This window comes from Leiobunum rupestre, chromosome 1, assembly GCF_980474605.1.
Source record: "Leiobunum rupestre chromosome 1, qqLeiRupe1.1.hap1, whole genome shotgun sequence".
Classification (NCBI taxonomy): domain Eukaryota; kingdom Metazoa; phylum Arthropoda; class Arachnida; order Opiliones; family Sclerosomatidae; genus Leiobunum; species Leiobunum rupestre.
Window position 1 is genome coordinate 32,321,133 of NC_143384.1, and position 26,796 is coordinate 32,347,928.

Consider the following 26,796-nt stretch of genomic DNA (forward strand, 5'->3'; position numbering starts at 1 on the left):
GGGGTAAATTGCTACCTGAGGGCAAAGGTTAATCAAGTCTAAAAAAACAGTTTTGATAAAAACTAGCTTTTTTATAGTTAGAATTATTGCAATAATAATGGGTATATAGTATAAAGAAGATAGCAGTCACATTATATCTAGAAACACTTCAGGATTTTTATTTCAGATGTTTTTCAAAATTCACGTGTCTTGACTTACTTGGCTTTAGCTCTTAGGTTACGAAACTTAAAAACGGTAGTGTTTCCTGGCGTTATTCAACTCTTGTTAGCTTGTATGAAAAATATATTTATTTGTAGAAACTTGAAAACCCCCAAAATGCAACTCTCAATTTTTGTCAGTAGACGCTATTAGCGTTTGACAGCCTGTAGCGTAAGGACTTTTTATGGGAAGCGATTACACTGTTTGGTGTTTCCTTCATGGTAACACAGAATAAATTCGACGCCCAGATTTAGGCATTTTCCTCGAATTTGATAATATTAGACGCTAGATCATACTTCATAGAAGATCGTGGCGCCACCTAGACTCATTTCGGTTAGACAATTGAAGGGTTGATAAAAAATTTAGTTCCTCGAATCTCCGTTAGTTTATATCGCGTCTGCGCTGTTACGTAAGCGGATTGACAAGGCCTGAGTGTTTTGTTTGGGGAATTTGTCAAAATTATTTTGACGCGTTTTAGTTGGCGGCGTACGTGTTATTGTTTTTAACAGAAATTTTTCAAACAGGAAATGACCTGGCTCTACTGTTTTCAAAATTTACAATTCATATTTCTTAGTTCATTTTTGTTTTTCAAAAACCGCGTTACCAGTTCCTACTTAAAGGGAGTAGAAACTAAAATGGAAAGTTCGTTTTCTAACACACACTACGACGACCATAAAATATAAATATAAGATAAAATGCTTTTACGAAGACCGTACTTCTAATATATGTAGGGGATTTACTTTTAAACCCAAGTCGCTATTCCTAAAATAAAGGAAACCCGGCGACCAAGCCTACATTAAAATATGGTCCTCCCTCTCGCGTAACTTTACTGGTGGGGTTAGCGAGGTTGAATAGGGTGTCTAGGGGTAATGCTTGAAATTAAATGATTGGGAGTTGCCATAAATATAATTAACAAAAGAAAGTTTAATGATTACGAATAAAAAAAAAGAATTAGATTGATCGATTGAAGACATGGAAATTTGACACTTATGTCAATAAATTTTGATACTTATTTTAAAGGTCCGGTTCAAGGTCCATACCGTCGGCGTTTAAGCCCGCACTCGTCCGCGAACCATACGGTCGCGTTTCAGTCCGCACACGGCACACACTCCCTGACTTTTCTTTCTCCGTAGAGTCGCCTGCTTCTCACTCGGAGGTCATTTAGGCGCGAGTTCACTTATTTAACGTCTGCGACTCCCGGAATACGTCTGACCGACCGCCACTTGTGGCCCAGGAGTTTTTCGCTCCGGTCACCCTCGTGGTCTCGGTGTCACCGTGAGACCCGGTCAAGTCTTGCCAAAAGAGCGCCAACACCCCGATTTTGTTCATGGCCTCGTCACGTGGTTTTTGGTGGCGCGAACTTCCACCCCAATCAACAGGCTCGAGACCAGTCAACCTGGCCGGACCCAACCAATCATCACGATGGCGACATGATGTTCGTTTCCATCTTTCAGTTCCCACGATCGGGATCAATCAAAGGGTCAGCCGTAGCGTCTCCAATAAATCACTGCTTAAAAGTAATGTCAAACCTGGCGCCATCCTGTCGCCAGGCATTCAAACAATAAACTATCGAAATTTCTTAAAATATACAACAACGGAGAATTTCTCCGAACCAGATAATTGGCAACCCTCAATTCGGACTGGCAAGAAACGCATAGGGAAGATAAAGGGTTAAAGGGGACTCGCGACGGCTAATCCCAACAGTGAGAGAACGGAGAGAGAGAATAATAAAGGGAAAGGGGAAACCCAGGATACCTTTGGCCACAAGGTCACCTATGACGACCCCTTCCCAATGACCGTCACTTCAATTAGAACGATAGAGCTTCACCCGGGCCCCCTGATGGTGACGTCCAGCATCGCCGCCAGAGTAGCCCAAAGCTATACTAACTAATAAATTTCTTAAAAAGAGACAAGGTCGAATTTTGAAAACGTAGGAAATAAATATATATTTAGGAATAAGACAAGGTGTTTAAAGGAACTGTAAATAACGAAACTATGGAATTTTAAATTGGTCGCTACATAAAATCGTCTGCTAACTTGCTTTTAGCGCCAAAAAGCCCTAATGGCATAAATGTTAAAATCGTTGATACAACATAAATAGGGTAGTAAATATTCCCTAAAAGGCAAGAAATTAGGTTTTTCAAATTACGTAGACGATTTGCTGTCGGCTCTATCATTGCCACCTGTATTATTAAAAGACCCCTGTTATTAGAGATGGCCATGAATCTATCCGAACCTTCGAAAAAAATTACTTTCGTGGAGAGCGTGGAGCCATCTATTAATGGGAACGGAAGCTAAAATTCAAAATAGCGAAACAATAACGTCGTCAGCGAGCCATTATAGAGTATTATATTTAAACCACTTTTCCTCTACTTAGTGAACTTTCACCTAAATTACACATCCCATATAAAATATATTGTAAACAATTACTATAATTGAAGTTATTGACAAATTTACAAACGAGCCAATCAACGCGAGGGGTTCTTTTATGTCCCGCCTTTTGTGTCAAAATGTAGCTTAGCTACCTTGTTTTGATTTTGACGCTAGCGACATCCGTTGAAAAAAAGAGCTACTTCACCTAGAGCCGACACTTGCTTTAAAAAAACACAAAGCGTCTGTTTAGAAAACGAAAATCCATAAGTTTATAACATTCTTGTGTTGGCCGCTAATAGGCGCTTCAATAAAACCTCCACAAGGAAATTGCCAAGAAGTAAAATTTCCAAAGCCAGAACCTGCAAGTCTCTGTTTATATAGTGCTTGTTGAAATAATAGGAATTTTTCACCTGCAAATAGAACGTCGTGTTTTTGCTAAGCCTTAATGTGTCACCAAAAAAGGTAACTGGTTATAAGGAAACACTTGCTACATATGGTACAAATAAAATTTTTACATTATTTCAACAAGCACTATATAAACGGTAACTTGAAGGTCCTGGATCTCGGAAATATTACTTCTTGGCAATTTCCTTGAATATGTTTTATTGAAGCGTCTATTGTAATTATTTATTAAACCCTGGTTTGATAACGTATTTCGGATTACTAAATCGGTTTAAATCGATTATGAACTTCCATATTTACGGTGAATAAACGAATTTCACATTTTTTCCATCTGGTTTAACAGCGCTGATTCGCGCTAGTTGCGTTGAAAACTAATAGCCAGTGTTAGTTGACGAATTTTCGATTTAGTTTCTACTCCCATTAAAGCAACTGACTTCTCTATCATTGCCATCTGTATTATGAAATGGCCCCTGTTATTAGAGATGGCCACGAATCTATCCGATTCTTCGAAAAATGTGACTTTAGTGAGAGCGTGGTGCCATCTATTTATGGCAAGGGAAGAGGAAATTCAAAGTAGCGAAATGATAACGTCGTCAGAAAACCATTGTAGAGTATTATAGTTAGACCACTAGTGGATTTTAACGTAAATTATATATCCCATGCAGAAATATTGTTTAAAATTACTGTATTTTATTTTATTGACCAATTTACAAACGAGCCAATCAACGCGAGGGGTACCTATAACCTTTTGGGTCAAAATGTAGCTTAACTATCTTGTTTTGATATCGACGATTGCGAAATCTGTTGAAAAAGAGCTGCTTCACGTTGAGCCGACACTTGCTTTAAAGACCTGTAAGCCTCGTTTACACACAAAAAAATTATCCACATTAATTTGAAGTTCACACCACAATCGAAGTTGACGCTGTGTAACTTCTAAGTAACGGTGGAGATAAATCTCCTTAGCACAGCTAATTTTTTATTGAGACTAAGGTCTTTTGAAAATGAAACTCTTTCCTAATGAAAACTGACGTTTACTTCGGCGAAATAATGACGCATTATTGAAAGGGAACAACATAAAATTGATTATTTCAAATAGAGCATAGCGACGTCGATATTTTCCCCGGATCAATTAAATCCCAGGATGTTTTTACGCCCACATACCCAATAGATTTATTTTAGTTTATTCCTGACAAGGCTGTTAGATTTATTTGCTTTAAAACTAGTCATCCCTTTGTGATTCATATCCGGAAGTTGAACTCGCCATCTACCGTTAACCTCGTGCACTAGTTAACACGAAACCTCAGACACTAATCTCTCTTATTTCCGGTATTGAATCACTTGGTTTTTCAGTTTGCCCACTAGGGAGCGTTAAAACCATACAAAGGGAGAGAGCGAGTGGACGTCATATAGGATTAGAGATTAGGAAATATAGCGCCATCTACTTTAATATCAGTCAACTAAATATGTGAAGAAATATCACTATTTCCAAGTCTGAGCTGTTGTGCCGAGATAATTTTGAACAAGCAGACAGCTTTCATATATTCAATTTAAAACTCGTTCGGAAGGCGGCGATACTTATGACCAAAATTTTAACTACGTACAAACCCTTTAGTCTGTGTTGCGAATAGCTCTCACTAATTTTTTTATAATCGAATGAGCGATTTTAAAAAATGTGTGGTACATGCGCAGTTTCGTGAAAAATAAGACAAGGATTGTACTTTGACGTCATACCGCATTACGACCTTAGTTACGTCAGCTTATGCTTTCACTTTGTTTCCAAAAGTACTATCCTACTAGTTACTTTTAAAGCCGATAGATGGCAGGGCGATGATTGAAACTCGCTTAATAAGAATAGAAAATGTCATACTATTAAAAAATATCACAGAACTATGGCAGGTCATTCTCACTACGTGACTAACAAAGTTTATCATTATCAAAGCTATTGAGAAACGCGATACTAGTGACATCTGGTATAAATCGCGAAAAATATTATTCTTGCTTTCTAACAATAAATAAGAAAAGTATACAGCATTTTTTACGTGTTGATTTAAAGATTTCAAAATATCGAGATATTGATATCTTCTGTTAAATGACAAATTGAGATCACCCTTTAAACTCCATCTTTGGAAAAGGATTTTTTTTTAAATAAAGTACTATAAAAGAGAAAAAAATAAAATGTCACTTTAAGAGACATTTCTCGTCAGAAAATATAAATATTAAATCACTTCTAGTAAACATTTTTGCAAATATTTATAACCCAATTAAAATAAATTGCTTTTAGACATAATAAGTTCTAAGAAGACGCAATAACTTGATGGTCCTGTTAAAACGTCAGTCGTTTGCGCTTTCCAAGAAGAACGAAAATGGCAGCCCTTAACTGAAAAACGCTTCTCAAATTTGGAAGCTTTCCAAAATAGGCCTCGTCTTCAAATTCGTTAAAACCGCGATAAACATCTACGAAATTTTTCCCAATTATTTTTTACGGAGAAAAATAACCGAAAATAAACCTCACGTCCCAAATTTCAACTACGTAACAGAAATACGGGATAAAAAATTTTAAAAACGCAAAAATGGGCCTAATAAATCTTAAGCCTTGTACTATCCGGTATAAAAAAAATCACGTAGCTCGCTGAAAACAGGTTAGAGGTCGGTAGGCCTTGTCCATAAACAACGTTAGAAAGTATTTAAAAACGCGTAGTAAATTAATAACCCGGCAAGCGACGGTAGAGCCCTCTGGATTTAAAACCAGGAAGTTCCGTTTTAATGACGCTACGAGGCAAATTTATTAGCAAACCCCGTACCGTTACCGCCCCCTTTGTATTGTCCGTTTCAAAATTCTAAGCCTCGGTCATAAAAATACGGTAAAGGCCCGAATTGAGTAGGAAGGGAAGGGTGTTATAAAGCCGAGGCGTCGTAAAGCGTCGAGCCTTTCATACCGTTTTAATTTAGGCCTTGGTAACTCCGCTAAAGGCTAACACACGTTGAACTTCCCCCACCTATTAAAATAACCTCCCTAAATATCGATTTTAAACCCTCTACCGGCTAGTTTTAAACTAGAATGTACTCCATGCGAACTTCGGATACTCCCACTAGCGCTAATTTGCAGCCATTAAAAATTGGGTGGAAAATTGTACCCCAACTTCTCCCCGACACTTCGAAGGAGCCGATAATAAGAGGCTGGTAGTCTCTGGTATTATTAGCTTGTTCCTATTGCCTCATCCTGCCAGCCTCTAGTCAAAACTCCCCTTCTAAATTGATTGCTACAAAGATTGGAAGGGCTCTGTTTATGAGGTCCTCGAGGAAAACCTACTCCTATACATTGATAATTTTCGAGTCCATTGATTTTTGGTTCACCAAAGCAGCTTTTAAATTTAATTGAAAAGATGGTTTAATATCGAAGTCCATGCTAGATTTACGGAGATTATTTTAAAAGGGCGCTGTTGTTATTAAGCTGATTTACTATTTGGTTTAAATTTGTGAAATATACAGTAGATGGCGTTGCTATTTATATCTAATTTCCAAATAGAAAAATACTATTGGCTAAGCTAATTTCACTTTGTAAACAATATTGCAACTTTCGATTGGGTCCAATACTAATCTAGACTGCTATTCGCGAACGAAAACTATCGCAACGCCCTCTTTGGTTCGCAATCGAAACCTAGATAGGTAGCGGCTAAAGCAGACGCTATTAGTTTTTCCTCATCATTATTCGTAAATTTGACTGTATAAGTAATGATACTTCATTTTAATATAATTTTTTACATCGTTTGTTTATATTTTGATAAGTTTACTTAAGAAAAAACGTTCGTAAGACTTTTCAATTTGTTTGTAGCAGACGCTAAATCTACTTCGGGAAAGCTAGCACCGTTACGCCACCTAGACTCGTTTCGGTCGTGAATTTACGAAAATAATTGTAATGCATCATAATACCATAAGTCTATAATATTGTTCCATAAGTCTTTCACTTTGGGGAATATTTTACTGAGAGCTGGTAACGCAGTGACGTCATCACAAGGAGAAAATCTCCCCCTAGCGAGGTGCTGTCAAAGGCTACGTGTGACGCGTTAGCAAGCGGACGCAAAACGGCGACGAAGACCATAATACAGTCTGTATAGTGAATAGCTCTCAGTAAAACCTTCGCATGTGAAACATCGGAAGTGTCACACTTACGTAATAATATTATACACTTATGATAATACTTAATGATTTAGAATAATGGTAAAAACTTTAACAATATTTCGTAATTATTTAAATAATCATTAATATTAGCAGCTTCTGATATTAGTAAAAAACTCGGTAAAAACCTACTAGTTTCAGCACAACGTTTAAACAATGTAGTAAGAATTATGTTAAAACTATTTAAACTCGGCCAGAAGTAAATTAGCAGAGTTATCAGACTGCTATACTCCCCATGTTGGAGGCGTTTTCCTTATGAAGTTACATTTTTACCTCGAATTGGAAATTTTGTGCGCTCCCAGGCCGAAAAAAAAAACGTTTTTGTCTTTATGAAACCATTTTTTATATATATAAATAACTATACCAACAATTCCCAAGTGCAATTTATCATGTTAAAAGACGGGGATGGAAATTAGCTTTTATTTGACTCGATTTTCTCATCATTTTCATAAGGAAAACGCCCTCCGATTCTGAGCGCTATTTCAATAACTTCGGTTCATTTACTTCTGACTTAGCTAATTAGTTTATTTAATTGGTTTTTTAACTAAAATTAATGTAAATTATTAGTTCACGTTGAACATCTCATTATAATTAGAATCACCATTAAGCCTTAATTTTTATAAAGTCATGCCTTATTTTTACCGATTTCCAAACTAACGTCATAAGTTTACATAAAATAATTCAAAATTTTCGAATATAAAATGCAATTAGGTCGGTTAGACCCTAAAATGTAGAGGTCGTCCAAAAACGTGCATTTAAAATGCCTTAATTGAGGAAGTTTGAAATTTCGGGGAACAACTCAAAGTTTCAATTTCAAAATTGAAATTCTAACAATTTCCCCGCCTAATCCAACACTGCATTATAAATCATAAAACCCACTCTAGATCAGAGTCAAAGGCCTTCAGAAAGACCGCTTTAAAATCAAAAACCGAGTTAAGCCTTTGCGTGTCAAAAACGTGGGGCCTTAACATTTGTCAAAACTATTAGGGCATTCAGTTTGCGTAGGGCCTATTAACAACCCACATTTCCTAAGTAAACGGAGGCCTAACATATAAACAAAATTTTTCCTATATAAATCCCGTAGATTAGTAGACTTAAAATGGCCAAGTCGGAATAGGAAATTCACTGGTTTAGCGGCGCGAAGCATAGCGAAATACCCAAGCGTAAAAGACTCTCCCAAACATCGCTCGCAGCTGTTTCGCTTCCTCACTAGATGACGCCACGAACGCGTCCAGTCCGTCCGTCGAGACGCGAAAAAAATAACGTTGAAAACGGTGCGAGTGGCTGACGAAACGATAAAGCACGCCTTGTTGACGCAAACGGTATCTTAAGATTTCGGATTTTTCTAGTGTTGAAAAGCGTGCTTCAAGATGTGGTATTTTTTATGGGGTAGCGTGGGAAATACGAGTCGTACAGAGGGGGGAAATGGTTGGGGCCTTACCCCCCTCCTTAAGCTGATCTTTCCGCTCTTGAATAATGTGCTACGATCTATATATATATATAATAAAGGAACGACTATGGTTCAATCTACAATAGTTAAGGGGACGTAAATTTTTCCAATTTTCTGACACTAATACACGTCTTCATTTGCCCCCACGAACCGCTATTATTGTAGGCTCGGGTTACGTCACTATTTGTGAAGCCTTTGAACGATACCAGTCACCTGCTTTGAGCATGTTATTTCTTGGCTCATGCTTTGAGGTAGCCAAGGCTTAAGGTTTTTAGGTCGATGTTGATTTGACTCAATCACTCTTTTAGATTTTTAGATTGAACGTGTTTATAGATTTCTGATATTAAATCGCAAAATTTCTGTAAATATAATTTTATATTTTCTTCTAAAGGCCCTCTTTCAAATTTTGTCAAACCTAATGACGTAAAAACGCGAAATATTTAACAAACGGCTTTATTTGTCGTGTGCTCGATCTATTAATTTTGAAAACAGTGATAAACTAATAACTCTAGCAAACTGTTAAATCCCACCAATACGAAATCAAGCAGACGAATTTAATCTTTGTTCGAATTGATATGGGAGGTACATTTCCCCTAACGCGATACTTACGCACCATCTAGCTATTACCAACGAAACTAAATTATTAATAAGGAATGAGAACCAAAAAATATTTTTATTTAACTACACTAAAAAGTTTAAAATTAATAATTAATATTATAGCTTTGAAAGACATTTATTAAATAAAATAATTAAGAAGAATATAGATAGCAATAGATGGCGCCACTGTAAAATTGCGAAAAAAAGACAATATAATATGGAAACCATATTTCGTGTAATTTGAAATGTCATTTTGAACTATCGTAATTTGTATTTGACAAATATTGATAATTTAAATAAACCCTATTACACGAGCTTAAAATTTATTTAAAATAATAACAAACTTAACAATGGAAGACTTGTATTTTGATAACAATATTAATAAAAAAAAATACTCGACTATAAAAACTATGATATTTCTATTGCAAATTTCCAAAACAGATATATTTTATATTAACAAACTCATCAATGCCGTATTTGGAACCTTCCCGACCAAGTCCCGATTCTTTGACGCCCCCGAACGCGCCTTCCGCGCAAGAAAGTAAACCCTCGTTGATGCCAACCATCCCGACCTCGAGTTTCTTGGCGACTCTCCACGCTTGGCTGATGTCTGAAGTGTAGAAATATCCCGCTAATCCAGTTCGCACGGAATTACTTATACTTAAAGCCTCCTCTTCACTTTTGAATCTGAAATGTTCATTATTATCAGATCTATATAATATCATAAGTAACATAATAATATGACGTGTGACAGTTGATAATCCAACGGCACCATAAGTAACATAATAACCATAAGTATGGCACAGAATGATAGTCTGTCGCGGAGTGATTGCGAAATAGGAAGTTTTCGAACAGGAAACTCGTCATTTACTAGTGTTTCCGTTGGCAAAATAGTTGGTTAGTTTGATGGCGAGAAATACGAGCGTACACGCGCTTGGGTTTGAAATTCGAAAATAACCAACTTCTGAAATGGAGCCAGTGTTTATAATAGTTATTTTTATCTTCCGATTCAATAATTCATCATTATTTTCCAAGAGTAAGCGTTATTTACACCTTTCAAAGCATTCCAATTTTTAATAGGCCTGGCAGGTCCGTCGAAAAGGCTGCCGGCGGACTGTCGGCGATTTTACGGGCATCCTCCGAATACTAGGAGCAGTTCGCGGAGAGTTGTCAGTCCGTCGGTACGTAATGGTTTACGTTGTCATTGACGAAACCGACTATCATTAAAAAAAATTGCATTGGGTGAAAAGGAAGTGTCATACTTATGTTTATTATCCACTTACGCCGGAACTAATGAAGGGTTTTTACACCACCCTCCTCTTGTTTACTCCGACTAAAGATGGCGATACATATCAATAGGGTCCTTTGTCACAACTATTTTATAACGGTGCGCAACGCACGCTCGGTGTCACGTGTTAATTTTGAACGTATCACCGAGCGTGCGTCGCGCGCCGTTTTAAAATAGTTGTGACAAAGGACCCTATTGATATGTACCTAATGTTTGACCGATTCCAAGGGTTCCCCCTGTGAAACATTTTACAAAATTGAAAAAACAAAAATACCAAAATTATAAAAATTTACGAAAAAAAATCCAAAATTGATCACATTTTGATCAATTTTTTAAATGTTTTTTCAAAGGGAAATCGGTCAAAATCCCATGTTATTTTCAATGGGAAAATTTAAATTTTATGTTGTCAAAAACATTTTTCGTTGCCATGGTAAACCCGTTGCCCATTGAATAAAACCCCGAGTTTGAACAAAATCGGTGTGTAACACCTCGGGTCGTCTCCTTGTAAGTGGGTTTACATCAATCCCTAGGGCCATATCTCTGGTGGGCGGCCCTGTATTTGTTTAAACCGTTTGGCCTTCTAATTATGATACCCCAAATTAGGGTCCCCAGATTTAGCTGTACCGCCTACCTTAAACTGGCCCTATTACAGTTCACAGGACTATAACCTGTAGGTTCCCATTTCCCAGAGATGCTAAAACCATCTCGATGTTTGAAAGCTATTGTTTTTGCGGGTTAGATTTACAGTTAATAGATTAGTAGTTTACGTCAAAACATTACTCGAAATAAGTAGTAGTAGACAGTAGCGGTATTTAACATTTTTATTGGGCCCAGTCAAAAAAGGCGCTGGCGTAGTGGAGCCTTAACTTATATTTTGCTTGGGGCCCAGAAATTGTAGTTACGACCCTGATTGGTCCCAATTTGGTGGTTGTTTAAAATTACTCATTTTACATGTAAGAAAACGTAATCAGAAAATAAGTTTATGGACAGTGTTGCCAATGTGCGGGATTTTCCGCGATTTTTTCTAAAAGGAAAAAGGGAAATAGGCGCTTAAATAAACCCCTCTCTGACTGTCATGCCCCCTGTTGAAAAATGCTGCCAGATCTATGAATAGAAAATTATCAGCTTTGGCAGTATAAAGATAGACCATAGACAAACCAGTTGTATGTCCAGTCGCAGCAGCACAAACTCTATAATCGGCTATGAATGATCTTTTATTTAAAGGGCTATTATAAGTGAAAATGAGCCACATATTTTAAATACTTTTTTTGGAAATCACAAGCCATGCTTTTGTAATTTCATTTCTAGTTCCTAACGACTGTAAATGGTCCTAAAAAGCTCCTTATAATACGAATTAAATTTTAAAAGAAAGAGCTAATTTTTCCGGGTATATTAAATAAATACGTTAATAAGTTTTCGTTGAGGGCGGGGCTAAATAAGCCTTTCTATAAAGTCATTACGCTTGCCGAACTTGTTTTAATGTATCGCTTTCGTCACGAGATACGTAGGAGTTCAGTTCAGTTTCCAAGTTAAGATCTTTATAAAAAGGGCGACTCGTCGAATTTTAATTCATATCTTGTTCAACTTGCTAAAATGTTCCACGCGCTCTTTAATATTTTAGCATAAAAGGCTCGCGCATTTTTATTTCAGGGAGCACGCGCGAAATCGCTGGAGCCCGTTTACCCCAAAATATCAAGACGCGCGTGGAACTTTAAACAAGTTGAATAAGACATGAATAGAGTTTATGCTAGCGTCTATTGGCTGTCAGAGCGAAACGTCACTTCTACGTCACGAGTGACGCGCCCGATACATCTAAACAAGAAGGCCAATGTTACTTTATAGAAAGGCCAATTGGTTGTTTGAGTTCATAGATAATTTACTATTTAGCTATGGGAATTGCGTCTATCAAACATTGGCAACACTGTTTATGGATATTATGTGTGGCAAATACCACAGCCACTTACTTCACAACAGCTGCTAATGGTCCAAAGGTTTCCTCCTCACAAACAAGCATATTGGTAGTTATATTAGTAATTAAAGTCGGTTCGTAAAAATTTCTCCCTAAGGAATGAGGTTTTCCACCAATAACTACCGAACCTCCTTTAGCCTTGGCATCAGAAACATGTTGTTCAATCTTTCAAAACAAGTGGACAAATTTAGTATTAAATAGACCATAAACTAGTGATCGGCCGAAACCGATACGATGTCGGTATCAGTTACCGATAAAACGGTTCGCGTCTAAATTACCGATTTTACCTGATACCGTTATTTTCGAATTTTTTCTGATATTTTAAAACCAATATTCTCGAAAACAAGGCAGATGGCGCCACTAACCTTGACCCTAGACTTTGCTAAGTTATTGGAAAATATGGTATCGGTAATATTTGATATCGGTATCGGTAATAATTGGTATCGGTAATAATCGGTTCGACATTGGTTTCGGTAATCGGTTTGATATTGGTATCGGTAATAATCGGTTAGATATTGGTATCGGTAATAATCGGTTAGACGTTGGTATCAATAAAAATCGGTTAGATTTCGGTATCGGTAATAATCGGTTAGATATCGGTATCGGTAATAATCGGTTAGATATCGGTATCGGTAATAATCGGTTAGAATATTGATATCGGTAATAATCAGTTAGATATCGGTATCGGTAATAATCGGTTAGAATAGTGATATCGGTTAGATATCGATATCGGTAATAATCGGTTAGAATATTTATATCGGTAATAATCGGTTAGAATATTGATATCGGTAATCTGTATCGGTAATAATCGGTTAGATATCGGTATTAATTGGTTAGATATCGGTTGATATCGATATCGGTAATAATCGGTTAGAATATTTATATCGGTAATAATCGGTTAGAATATTGATATCGGTAATAATCGGTTAGAATATTTATATCGGTAATAATCGGTTAGAATATTGATATCGGTAATCTGTATCGGTAATAATCGGTTAGATATCGGTATTAATTGGTTAGATATCGGCATTAATTGGTTAGATATCGGCATTAATCGGTTAGATATCGGTATTAATCGGTTAGATATCGGTATTAATCGGTTAGATATCGGTATTAATCGGTTAGATATCGGTATTAATCGGTTAGATATCAGTAATAATCGGTTAGAATATTGATATCGGTAAACGGTATCGCTAATAATTGCAGGGTTGGCAAGTTTTAAACAAAAGGTTTAAAACAAGTGTTTAAAACACGTTTAAAACAATTATTTTAAACAAACACCAATTTGTTTTAAACGTTTTAAACTATCTGTTTTAAACATGTTTTTTATAAGGTAAATTTTCATTGTTTTTTGTAAGATTTTGGTTATTCAATATGAGGGAAAAGGTAGAAAAAACCATTCCAAGGCTCTAAGAAATGTAAATTGTATTTATAACGGGTAGTTTGATTTAAAGATTCTCTGAAAAGAGCGACTGAAAAGGCTCGATATGATTTCATAAATTTCCTACCAGTGCAAAAATCCTACGAGCGCATTGAATTTTGTCTTTTTGTTTAAATAGAATTTATATAGCTGCCAATATACATCTATTTGGGACACTACCTATGCACGAGATAAAAGTAGGGTTGCTGTTTAGTCGGATTGTGCCGGGTTTTAAGTAACAAGAAGCACGGCCGGTCTGGACAGATCGGGCTAAAACCGACTAGGCGGCACTCCAAGATAAAAATCAAGGGATTTCGGTCCCCTTTCTCGATTTTTTAGAAATTTTATGACGTGATGGAAGTTTTAAGATTATAGAGGTACCTAAAATCTTATTTTATGTAACATTGTTTATTTGTGATGATTTATGACTGCAGACGTGCACATTTCAATAAACCAAAACTAAAAACAATGGGTGGATATTTTCCCTTTTCTTAGTTCTATGCGACCAAAAATTCCAGGATGATAGCTATATTAAAAACCCTACTACGGGTTAGGTAGTATTTGCATGGGGCATCGAAAACCCTAAGGCCGTCAATGGTTGGTCAACAACGCTTAGCGAAATTCTTGGCTCGTTTAAATAAGCGTGTACTCATTGGTTCTTCTCCCTGTGAGTTTATTTATAATACCATAAGTGGCATAATTACCCTAAGTGTGCCAATAGGAGCCTTTCCCACAGAAAATCTTCAATTTGAGCTTGTTCTAAACAGACCAAAGAACCGTAGGACTCGCGAATTCCGTTCAAGTACTCTATATGGTATTTTTAATGCTCGCGCCGCAGACGCCGCTTCGCAAACACATTACGTAAATTTCGTCACTGGAAAAATGACGTCATTTACGTCAATTTCGTTAAACAAGGTATCATGGAAAAATTCATCTTATTGACACACTTAGGGTAATTATGCCACTTATGATAATACGTTTAATGATACGTAATATTACTTTAAATGAGTTTACTCGTGATTCATAAGTATAATGATTAGTTTAAAACGTGTTTTAAACATAGTTTTTTATTGTTTATTATGTGTTTTTTATTGTTCGCTTTAAAAACAGTTTAAAACAATGAATCTTGTTTAAAACAATAAAAAACATTGTTTTTGTTCTTTTTAAAAAAAACAAGGATTTTGCCAACCCTGAATAATTGGTTAGATATGGGTAATAATCGGTTAGATATTGGTATCGGTAATAACCGGTCAGAAATCTGTATAGGTAATAATCGGTTAGATATCGGTATTAATTGGTTAGATATCGGTATTAATTGGTTAGATATCGGTTATATAGCGGTATCGGTAATAATCGGTTAGATAGCGGTATCGGTAATAATCGGTTAGATATCGGTATCGGTAATAATCGGTTAGATATCGGTATTAATCGGTTAGATATCGGTATTAATCGGTTAAATATCGGTAATAATCGGTTAGATATCGGTAATAATCGGTTAGATATTGGTATCGGTAATAATCGGTTAGACGTTGGTATCAATAATAATCGGTTAGATTTCGGTATCGGTAATAATCGGTTAGATCTCGGTATCGGTAATAATCAGTTAGATCTCGGTATCGGTAATAATCGGTTATATATCGGTATCGGTAATAATCGGTTAGATATTGGTATCGGTAATAATCGGTTAGAATATTGATATCGGTAATAATCGGTTAGAATATTGATATCGGTAATCTGTATCGGTAATAATCGGTTAGATATCGGTAATAATCGGTTAGAATATTGATATAGGTAATCTGTATCGGTAATAATCGGTTAGATATCGGTAATAATCGGTTAGAATATTGATATCGGTAATCTGTATCGGTAATAATCGGTTAGATATCGGTATTAATTGGTTAGATATCGGCATTAATTGGTTAGATATCGGCATTAATCGGTTAGATATCGGTATTAATCGGTTAGATATCGGTATTAATCGGTTAGATATCGGTATTAATCGGTTAGATATCAGTAATAATCGGTTAGAATATTGATATCGGTAAACGGTATCGCTAATAATTGGTTAGATATGGGTAATAATCGGTTAGATATTGGTATCGGTAATAACCGGTCAGAAATCTGTATAGGTAATAATCGGTTAGTTATCGGTATTAATTGGTTAGATATCGGTATTAATTGGTTATATATCGGTTATATAGCGGTATCGGTAATAATCGGTTAGATAGCGGTATCGGTAATAATCGGCTAGATAGCGGTATCGGTAATAATCGGTTAGATCTCGGTATCGGTAATAATCAGTTAGATCTCGGTATCGGTAATAATCGGTTATATATCGGTATCGGTAATAATCGGTTAGATATTGGTATCGGTAATAATCGGTTAGAATATTGATATCGGTAATAATCAGTTAGAATATTGAAATCGGTAATAATCGGTTAGAATATTGATATCGGTAATCTGTATCGGTAATAATCGGTTAGATATCGGTATTAATTGGTTAGATATCGATATTAATTGGTTAGATAGCGGTATCGGTAATAATCGGTTATATAGTGGTATCGGTAATAATCGGCTAGATAGCGGTATCGGTAATAATCGGCTAGATAGCGGTATCGGTATTAATCGGTTAGATATCGGTATTAATCGGTTAGATATCGGTATTAATCGGTTAGATATCGGTATTAATCGGTTAGATATCGGTATTAATCGGTTAGATATCGGTATTAATCGGTTAAATATCGGTATCGGTAATAATCGGTTAGAATATTGATATCGGTAAACGGCATCGCTAATAATTGGTTAGATATGGGTAATAATCGGTTATATATTGGTATCGGTAATAACCGGTCAGAAATCTGTATCGGTAATAATCGGTTAGATATCGGTATTAATTGGTTAGATATCGGTTAGATAGCGGTATCGGTAATAATCGGTTAGATAGCGGTATCGGTATTAATCGGTTAGATATCGGTATTAATCGGTTAGATATCGGTAGTAATCGGCGAGATAACGGTATCGGTAATAATCGGTTAGATATCGGTAGTAATCGGCGAGATAACGGTATCGGTAATAATCGGTTAGATATCGGTATCGGTAATAATCGGTTAGATATCGGTATCGGTAATAATCGGTTAGATATCGATATTAATCGGTTAGATATCGGTATTAATCGGTTAAATATCGGTAATAATCGGTTAGATATCGGTAATAATCGGTTAGATATTGGTATCGGTAATAATCGGTTAGACGTTGGTATCAATAATAATCGGTTAGATTTCGGTATCGGTAATAATCGGTTAGATCTCGGTATCGGTAATAATCAGTTAGATCTCGGTATCGGTAATAATCGGTTATATATCGGTATCGGTAATAATCGGTTAGATATTGGTATCGGTAATAATCGGTTAGAATATTGATATCGGTAATAATCGGTTAGAATATTGATATCGGTAATCTGTATCGGTAATAATCGGTTAGATATCGGTAATAATCGGTTAGAATATTGATATCGGTAATCTGTATCGGTAATAATCGGTTAGATATCGGTAATAATCGGTTAGAATATTGATATCGGTAATCTGTATCGGTAATAATCGGTTAGATATCGGTAATAATCGGTTAGAATATTGATATCGGTAATCTGTATCGGTAATAATCGGTTAGATATCGGTATTAATTGGTTAGATATCGGCATTAATTGGTTAGATATCGGCATTAATCGGTTAGATATCGGTATTAATCGGTTAGATATCGGTATTAATCGGTTAGATATCGGTATTAATCGGTTAGATATCAGTAATAATCGGTTAGAATATTGATATCGGTAAACGGTATCGCTAATAATTGGTTAGATATGGGTAATAATCGGTTAGATATTGGTATCGGTAATAACCGGTCAGAAATCTGTATAGGTAATAATCGGTTAGTTATCGGTATTAATTGGTTAGATATCGGTATTAATTGGTTATATATCGGTTATATAGCGGTATCGGTAATAATCGGTTAGATAGCGGTATCGGTAATAATCGGTTAGATATCGGTATCGGTAATAATCGGTTAGATCTCGGTATCGGTAATAATCAGTTAGATCTCGGTATCGGTAATAATCGGTTATATATCGGTATCGGTAATAATCGGTTAGATATTGGTATCGGTAATAATCGGTTAGAATATTGATATCGGTAATAATCAGTTAGAATATTGAAATCGGTAATAATCGGTTAGAATATTGATATCGGTAATTTGTATCGGTAATAATCGGTTAGATATCGGTATTAATTGGTTAGATATCGATATTAATTGGTTAGATATCGGTATCGGTAATAATTGGTTAGATAGCGGTATCGGTAATAATCGGTTATATAGTGGTATCGGTAATAATCGGCTAGATAGCGGTATCGGTAATAATCGGCTAGATAGCGGTATCGGTATTAATCGGTTAGATATCGGTATTAATCGGTTAGATATCGGTATTAATCGGTTAGATATCGGTATTAATCGGTTAGATATCGGTATTAATCGGTTAAATATCGGTATCGGTAATAATCGGTTAGAATATTGATATCGGTAAACGGCATCGCTAATAATTGGTTAGATATGGGTAATAATCGGTTATATATTGGTATCGGTAATAACCGGTCAGAAATCTGTATCGGTAATAATCGGTTAGATATCGGTATTAATTGGTTAGATATCGGTTAGATAGCGGTATCGGTAATAATCGGTTAGATAGCGGTATCGGTATTAATCGGTTAGATATCGGTATTAATCGGTTAGATATCGGTAGTAATCGGCGAGATAACGGTATCGGTAATAATCGGTTAGATATCGGTAGTAATCGGCGAGATAACGGTATCGGTAATAATCGGTTAGATATCGGTATCGGTAATAATCGGTTAGATATCGGTATCGGTAATAATCGGTTAGATAACGGTATCAGTAATAATCGGTTAGATATCGGTATATCTAAAAACGGTATCAGTTAAATTACGATATTGGTATACCTAAAAACGGTATCAGTTAAATTAGGATATCGGCCAACACTTCTATAAACTAAAGAGTAAAACCTTATGAACAGCTTTTTCATTGACTAGAGGTCCAAGAGTTGTTTTTTCATCAAAACCATCTCCAACATGAAGTTCCTTCAACATGGCTGTCGATAATCGTTTCACAAAATCTTCATAAACTTCTTCTTGTACTAACATACGATTTGTGCAAACGCATGTCTGTATCGTAATGTACAAATTAATTTCGCTGATTATCTATAACAGTTTCAAAGAGTTAATTACCTGCCCCGTACACCTAAATTTCGAAGCCATGGCTCCAGCAACAGCTTTATCCAAATCCGCAGATTTGAACACGATAAAGGGTGCGTTACCACCCAGTTCCAACGATACCTTTTTAACTGTTGATGCAGATTGTTCTAATAATAGCTAATAAATTAATAAAATTACATTTTGTCAAAAAAATATTGTCAAATTCACAAGAACTGTACCTTTCCAACGGCAGTTGAGCCTGTAAATGAAATTGTGGCTACTGATGGACTTTCGCACAGTAATTTTCCAACAGCGGGCGTGTGGGCACGAGATGTAGGTAACACATTGAAAACACCAGGTGGTAAACCGGCTTCTTCAGCGATGTGAGCCAATGCTAAAGCAGAATATGGGGTATCTTCCGATGGTTTAATCACGACAGTACAACCAGCAGCCAATGCGGCTCCAGCTTTGCGAGTAATCATTGCATTTGGAAAGTTCCACTGAAGTTCAAGTTCATAATGGAACAAGTTAAAACCAAAGAAAAAAGCTTGCAATCAAGGAAAATTTAACTTCAACTTACGGGAGTAATTAGTCCTGCTACTCCAACAGGCTGCCTTATGAATAACATCTCACGACCAGGAAATGGAGACTGGGCAACATCTCCGTATATTCTACGGGTTTCTTCAGAAAACCATTCCCAAAATGAAGAGCCATAAGTAATTTCAGTTTGAGACTCTTTCAATGTTTTGCCCATTTCTAGAGTTATAATTTTGGCTAAATCATCTTGATATTTGTTCTGTAGCTCAAATAAGCGTCTCAACAACTTTCCGCGTTCCTAGATAACCATTAATCTCATTAGATTAAGCCAAAAAAAATCAAAATAAAAGGTTAGGTACCTTTGCAGTGGTAACACTCCACGTCTCAAATGCCTTAGTAGCAGCGCTTATGGCTTCATGCACGTCATCGGTGTGGCAGTCTGCAACATGGCCAATTATTTCAGTAGTTGATGGATTAATTACCTAAGAAACACTTGTAAATAAATTTATGTCTCGTTTTGCCTGAGACCCAAAATTCTGTCGAAGCAACTCTGAAATTTACTTATTGTTAATTATATTTACCTCAAATGTTTTCCCGCTCTTCGCAGCTGTCCATTTTCCATTTATATAAGCTTTATCCTTAAGCAATGGAGACTGAAAATGAGCTTGTCTCGACATAATTTTCAAAATATGTGTTGCATGTCTACTCTGAAATGGAAATTTTATTTACTTTAAATCGAGGTAAATCAAGACAAGCAATTAAAAAGACTACGTACTAAAACCCAGTAATGTTTAACAAAAGCCATTACAAAACTTATCAAATAACCACGCAAAAGATATTCCTATCTTTCTTTATCATGAAAATTATAAGCACAAGGTTATTTTAATCAATTTTTCTGGGCCGTAGAGGAATAAAACACCTCAACATCCTTCTTTTGAATTTCTTAAGCCTACTTTTTGACAACTAGAAGACTAGTGTTGCCAGCTGCATTGAGTTAGGAATATAGCAGGGAATATAGTACTTCTAGAGCCAATATATGTATTTGATGGCTTCATGTATGAAGTGAAACAGTTATCATTAGTTGGTGCCGTCATCTACCGCAAGTTAGTCGTAATAATAGTTTAAGCTAGTGGTGCTCTCTACGCGTGAAACGAGTATAAGCAGACGACATTTAAAAAATTATATTCTCTTTGAACGATAGGAAACGCCACTGACTATTGATAAAAATAGGTGGTTTTTTTCGTCTGTCCTGGGTTTTTTGAGCAGGTTAAAAAGTGTAGCCATATGACGTCATATTACTTCAATTCTGTCTTGACGAAAGAAACGAGTTGGAGTAAGAAGGGAGTAGTTAAAGGTTAAAGGTTATTTATAAAAAGTTTCCCGTCATGTTTTCGTGAAACGAAATTTAAGCAGACGACAAAGCTAGATTACTCCCTCTACAGTCTACATCTCCTTTCGAGAAGGAGTAAAAAGTGTAACCTTCGAGCTCTGGAACAAGCGAACAAAATTCGGGACAGGGTAAATCTTACCCCGAGAACAGGCGAATAAAACATCTTAGGGTAAAAAGTTTACACTTTTTGTCCCCGGACAAGCGAAAAAAAAACCACCTATTAATGTTTCGGTTCGTACGTGATTTTCTGAAAATGTTCCTCAAGACCCCAGCCACAGGCTCACAGCAGATATAAATTGTGGATTTAGAAGTACCATATTCCCAACTCAATGGTTTCCAGTTTATTTAATAATTTGTTAAAGCACGGCTAACTTTGATTACTGGTTGCAGCGAGTAATTAAAGTTGGCCGTAGTTCAATCCGAAAAGCATTTTCTAATCGTGATAATAGGCGCTTTATGTTATTATAATGGGCCACACTGGCGTTTGGAAAATCTGGGTGAAAATCCAGAAGCTCCTCCCATTCCGTACCTCATAATATGATATATAGCCAGTCAAATTCTTCCACTTCTTGTCCTATTTCCGGCGCTCTCGTCATATAGTAAAAAAATTCAAACGCCGGTGTGGCCCATGTCTATGTGTGGCCCATGATCTCACTGACTCACTCATGCAATTTATTTTGCTTCTCTACCCATGCTTGGCGATCACACCAACTTAACAAAAGCTCACAACAAATAGGTGATAAGGGGTCTTGATATTATGTTACCAGAGGTTTGAGATGAATACGTTGATTTCCCCTTCTTTAAGGTGGGCGTGATTGTGCAAACCCTGTGAACGACCGTTTTGACAACTCCATTCCTGTCCAATCTTATTAAAATTTGCCAGTTTCAATAACATTACCGCCATCTATCGGATTCTAAAATGTAGCACTGATGCCATATGCACATATGCACCGGCCAAACAACATTCACTTTGGAAAATATGATAATAAGCCGCATTCTTGAAATTAGTCTCACGCAAAAGTACCAGTATAGCTAATTGCGATAAATTAAAAGCGCGTGTCAAAACTATTGAAATTGGCTCTACTGGCGGTATTTTAAAATACCTTTACAAAGAAACTCTCGAATAGGCGCTTAAATAAAACATCTTCAAGGAAATTGCCATGAAGTAATATATTCAAGAGCCAGGACCTGGAAGTTACTATTTATATGGTGATTAATTGTTGAAATAATGGAAACTTTTATTGAAGCGTCTATTGATAAAATAACTCAAATAGTTTTGTACAAATTGGTTCCTATAAAATTGATTTAGATTTTATCTGTGTCTAATACAATTTTAATTAATAACCGCATCTTTTACTTAGTAACGGCCAAGAATGCATTCAGGTATATTTTTGGGAACACTTTGCTTATGTCCACCAAAACAATTCCCCGAGAGGCATGAATAGTTACAGCTTGAAGGTCGGGAATTTCATAAATGAAAGTTTACTCATATCAATGTACTTTTAATCATGTTTAACTAATGCCAATTAGCAAATGGATAAAAAAATTATAAATATACAAAATTTCGCGATCACTAATTTGCATGATAATTTCCCACCTCTAGTAATCTCTAGACTTATAAAAAAATCAAGCATAAGTTTTCAAGCTCGGTGCCGCCCATAGAAATCTCATAGGTAACTAGAATGCTGTCGCCTACGGCCGAGCTTAACGCCAGTTCGCCTTGAACCTTCAGCCAATGAGAGGCCGTAGAGTGGTTCCGCCAAGGAGGATAATAATCCTCCTTGGATCCGCTAATATAGCGGGAGAAAGGTGACGTCATTCTCTCTGGTGACATTAAATTCTTGGCAGAACCACTCTTTGAGCTCTGATTGGCTGAGATCTGGCTATCGTCTGCCACGGCGTTTGGGCCATTTGCCAGTTACACGGCAGCATTCTAGTTAGCTATGAGATTTCTATGGTGTCGCCATCTGTGAGAAAATGTGCACTATATTCGATTGGTCGATTATAATTGACGTCACGCGCTCAATTAAGGGGCGTAGCATCATTTGACAACCCCAAAAATACCACAAACGAACGAAATGAAGTTTGTGTAATAACTTAATTTAAAATGTAAATTAAGTATTTTCCAATGAAATAAAAGAGTTATTATAATTTATCAGTTATTTTTCTATTACTCTGGTAAGTTATACAGTTATAAACTGTACTTAATAGATGAAAAAAAAAATAATCTAGGCCATCATGTCATGGTTAAACATAACCAAAAATTATTTAAAGTTCTTTTTCTTAATTTATTTTTTTAGATTTAATTTAGTTAGACACAATGGACCCATCGGATTTCCTTCGTAACCCATCCGATTCTGACTCTGGACACAACGGAGACTTGGGAAATGGAAGCAACTCGATTGATAATGATCTCGAATCCCCGACATTAGATACAGTCTCTGGCTTTTCTTCGTGCTCCAGTCCGATACCAACGGAACCATTCCAACCTCGTTTTTCCATTTGGTTTACAGATGATGTCTTCAAAGACGGAGATATAGTGAAATATACCATCAAAACCATTCCAACAGTAATTAAAGATTTTTGTCAATATTTTGGTGTAGATTTGATCCATAAGTTTGCTCTATTTGCGTTAATGTTTCTAAGGATAAACAACCACACACAGAGTATTTTGTACAACGTCAGTATGAAGATTTTGAATGGTTGGAACATTGCCTTTTAACTTCTAATCCTGTATTAGGAATTATAGTAAGTTGATACAGTTCAAACATTTCTAAAGCTTATTTTTAAATAAATAAATAACGCATAACATTATTATTGAAGGTCCCTCCTTTACCGCCAAAGCCTGCTATCACGTCTGAAATGGCTGAAGCAAAATCTAAGAAACAATTAGGAAGTAACACACGAACGTTGATGGGTGATGATTTCTTCAAAGATTGTCGTGTACTTGAAGAGTAAGTACAATTATATTCCAACATTTTATTCCACTGTTTTGTCTTTTTTACCTAAATAATATCTAAGATTATCTTAAAGTTAACATTTAAACACTCTTTTTTAGTTTATCCCTTGTTAAATGACTGTGGAAGTCATGTTTTGTTTCTTATCTTGGTTATCAAAAGAGATAAGAGTTAATTACTTTTTTCTTATTTCAGGTATTTAAGACTTTTGTTGGCCCATCCATTGTTTGGGAACGATTTGTTCTTAGAAAAATTCCTAACAGCAAAAGAGGTAAATTAATACTAATAATACTTTAAAATGAATTATTTATTTGGTTCCAAAACAGACAATTATGGTTGATAGAGGGCGATAAAGTGTTAACCATTGGTTCGATTTTGTTCTAGCATAAAGGATAATTTCCGGACGTATTCCCTTGTCTGTCCGTCTTAAGATTGGGTTGAATGCAGTTATAGAAATCCCCCTACTTTTTTGCGTGGGCGGCAATCAAAAACAAAACATAATAAAGAAATAAAATGAGATCCTAGAAAATTTAAGCAAACTCAAATGTTTTAAATCATTGCAGCCAATTCGCCACTGAAACGAGTCTAGGTGGCGTAACGGTGCTATTCCACCCCCCCCCCCCCCCCCCGAGGTTGCGCCGATCTAGCGTCTGCTATAGACTAATTAAAAAGTTATAAGAATGTTTTTGTTTAAATATACTTATCAAAATATAAGTAAACGATGGAAAAATTATATTAAAATGCAAGTATCATTATTTGTAAAGTCAAATTTAAATAGGACGATGAGGAAAATCTAATAGCGTCTGCTTTTAATTAGCCGCTACTTATCCAAGGTTAGTAAATTTTAGGCTATAAAAGGTTGCCTCGATACGCTGTGGTTGCTAAGGGCTAATGTTGGTAACTTCGTTGCTAACGAACATCGTGACGTCACTGAGATGAGATCCTATTGAAAATCAATGGGATCTCATCTGGGTGACGTCACAACAGACGAATTTTGGAGGCAATCCAAAAATTCTTTCAAACCATTTCTCGATCGAGACCCGTTGCTACTTATCAAGGTTTCAATGGCGAACTAAAGGGGGCGTAGCGATAGTCTTCGATCGCGAATAATTAGATTGAAATATTCGTTTACACCCATTGAATTAGGAATAGTACCGCTAGAATGGCATAGGCGTGTTCGGGAGTTGTGGTTTCGCGAAACAAATTCTGAAATTTCGGGTCAGCGCACCAAGCCGTCAACTCCATCATTATACGGGTAGCGCCATCTATCACTTTCAAGGTGGAATATTATAAAAAGTTATTTTTATAGGATATACTTTCCGCCGCTAACAGCGGACGTCGCCACCGACAAATGATAGAGTTCTCAATTTTGAAAAATTTGTTTCGCGGAAGGCAGATTGAAATGGCCATTCTAGCGGTACTATTCCCAATTCAATGTGTACACCATTCATCCCAAAGGGTACTAGTGATTTCAATGAGGGTTGTTGTCGGCAAAGACTATATATACACTTCGCTTTCTAGACAGGCGTGTTCCTAGGAAAAACCTGTTAACACATCTGTAGCACTGTAAAAGCTGGGGTAATATTTTGACCCGCGGCTAGAGGCGCCACTAGTAACACAGCTCAAGCTAGGGGAAAATTTTGACCAGCGTCAAGATGGAGCCACAATCGGTATGTAAGTTGAGCCATAGAACACGCCGGTCTAGTAAGCGAAGCGTATATGTAGTCTTTGGTTTTCGGTCTTGGAAATAAGCATACCTAGTTTCGACATTTTTTTTCTAACACAAATAATTAAGTGAAATATAATTCAGTGAAAGAAGAAATAGCGGTATTTTAATGTTAATCCTTTAAAAATCCTTTTGAACTATAATGTATTACATTTAACTTAATATAAAACGATAAATCGTTTATAATTACTACAGGCTCCAGTAAGAGCCAAAGTCAAAAAAGGTCTTCTAAGTCGTATCTCCGACTCGTTGGACAGCAGGAAAGGAAGCCACAAAGACTGCGAGGACTTCTTTCAAAAAGAACGCGACTGGGCTAATAACTACGGCCATGTAATTAAAGAAACCAGTCAGTCATTCAACGCTATGATTTACTCCCAACAAAGTAAGCTCCAGTCTGTCCGTCTTAACTATAATTAAGCTAATTATCGTCATTTGAGGTACTGATTGTTAACATCGTTACTCATACAGGGCTATGTGGGGTAATAGGCCATTTGGCTACTACGTTTACCCTCTGTGTTGGCGTAAACGGTAATGACGATACCGGATTAAGGTAGGTCTAAGACTTGTTCTATTATTAGTCTAATTAATTACCTAGTTAAAGCGCCATCTATTTCAAATTGGGCAATTAAATGGTTTTATATCATCGAAATTATTTTCTTGATGGTCGTAAATTAATTAAAGGCTTACTTGCTTATAATTAAGAATCACTGAACAAAGAAATCCGGAATATTACGAATTAGGCTTAATTTCGGGCCTTGGCTTAATTATCCTAGTTCACATTGAAACGGAGATTGTAACTGTGTAACAATTAAACTTATTTTTACAGAGATTGCGTATTACTTTCTGATGCTTTAGAAAACTATAAAGTAAGTAACAATATATTCAATTATTTAGCATAATTAATATAATTAGACAAATTAGTAGAATGGTTAGTAAATCTATAATATGGCAATTTAGTAGGATTTGTGGGGTTTTTCAGTGGTAACAATTCAAATTCATTCAAATCAATTAATACTTGAAAAATGTCGCTTGATGGCAATTAATACGAAACATAA

At 36.1% G+C, this 26,796-nt stretch overlaps 2 protein-coding genes across 2 annotated transcripts in view; one reads left to right on the forward strand and one right to left on the reverse strand.

Moving 5' to 3' along the window:
* Positions 1 to 9,502: 9,502 nt before the first annotated feature.
* On the reverse strand, positions 9,503 to 20,616 carry Ssadh (succinic semialdehyde dehydrogenase). Its single transcript, XM_090178962.1, has 9 exons — positions 20,444 to 20,616; positions 20,250 to 20,375; positions 20,028 to 20,150; positions 19,712 to 19,966; positions 19,371 to 19,631; positions 19,165 to 19,308; positions 18,943 to 19,101; positions 12,449 to 12,618; positions 9,503 to 9,883 (listed from the first exon to the last, which is right to left on the reverse strand). Exons 1-9 carry the CDS (start codon positions 20,471 to 20,473, stop codon positions 9,616 to 9,618), a joined length of 1,536 nt encoding a protein of 511 aa, XP_090035088.1. The 5' UTR covers positions 20,474 to 20,616; the 3' UTR covers positions 9,503 to 9,615.
* A 2,762-nt stretch (positions 20,617 to 23,378) lies between these two features.
* Positions 23,379 to 26,796, forward strand: part of LOC149962153 (sorting nexin-6-like) — a 34,575-nt gene continuing 31,157 nt past the window's right edge. Inside the window, exons 1-7 of the mRNA XM_090178995.1 lie at positions 23,379 to 23,627; positions 23,705 to 23,806; positions 23,882 to 24,012; positions 24,211 to 24,286; positions 25,937 to 26,123; positions 26,210 to 26,291; positions 26,568 to 26,607. Coding sequence (XP_090035121.1) covers positions 23,379 to 23,627; positions 23,705 to 23,806; positions 23,882 to 24,012; positions 24,211 to 24,286; positions 25,937 to 26,123; positions 26,210 to 26,291; positions 26,568 to 26,607 — 867 coding nt within the window. The remainder of the gene's footprint in view (positions 23,628 to 23,704; positions 23,807 to 23,881; positions 24,013 to 24,210; positions 24,287 to 25,936; positions 26,124 to 26,209; positions 26,292 to 26,567; positions 26,608 to 26,796) is intronic.

Coding starts and splice junctions, on each gene's coding strand:
- Ssadh (XM_090178962.1), bottom strand. CDS start 20,473: ATGGCTTTTGTTAAACATTACTGGGTTTTA. Junction 19,102..19,164: donor AATTTAGGTGTACGGGGCAG/GTAATTAACTCT, acceptor ATTACGATACAG/ACATGCGTTTGCACAAATCG. Junction 9,884..12,448: donor CCATTAGCAGCTGTTGTGAA/GTAAGTGGCTGT, acceptor TGAACATTTCAG/ATTCAAAAGTGAAGAGGAGG.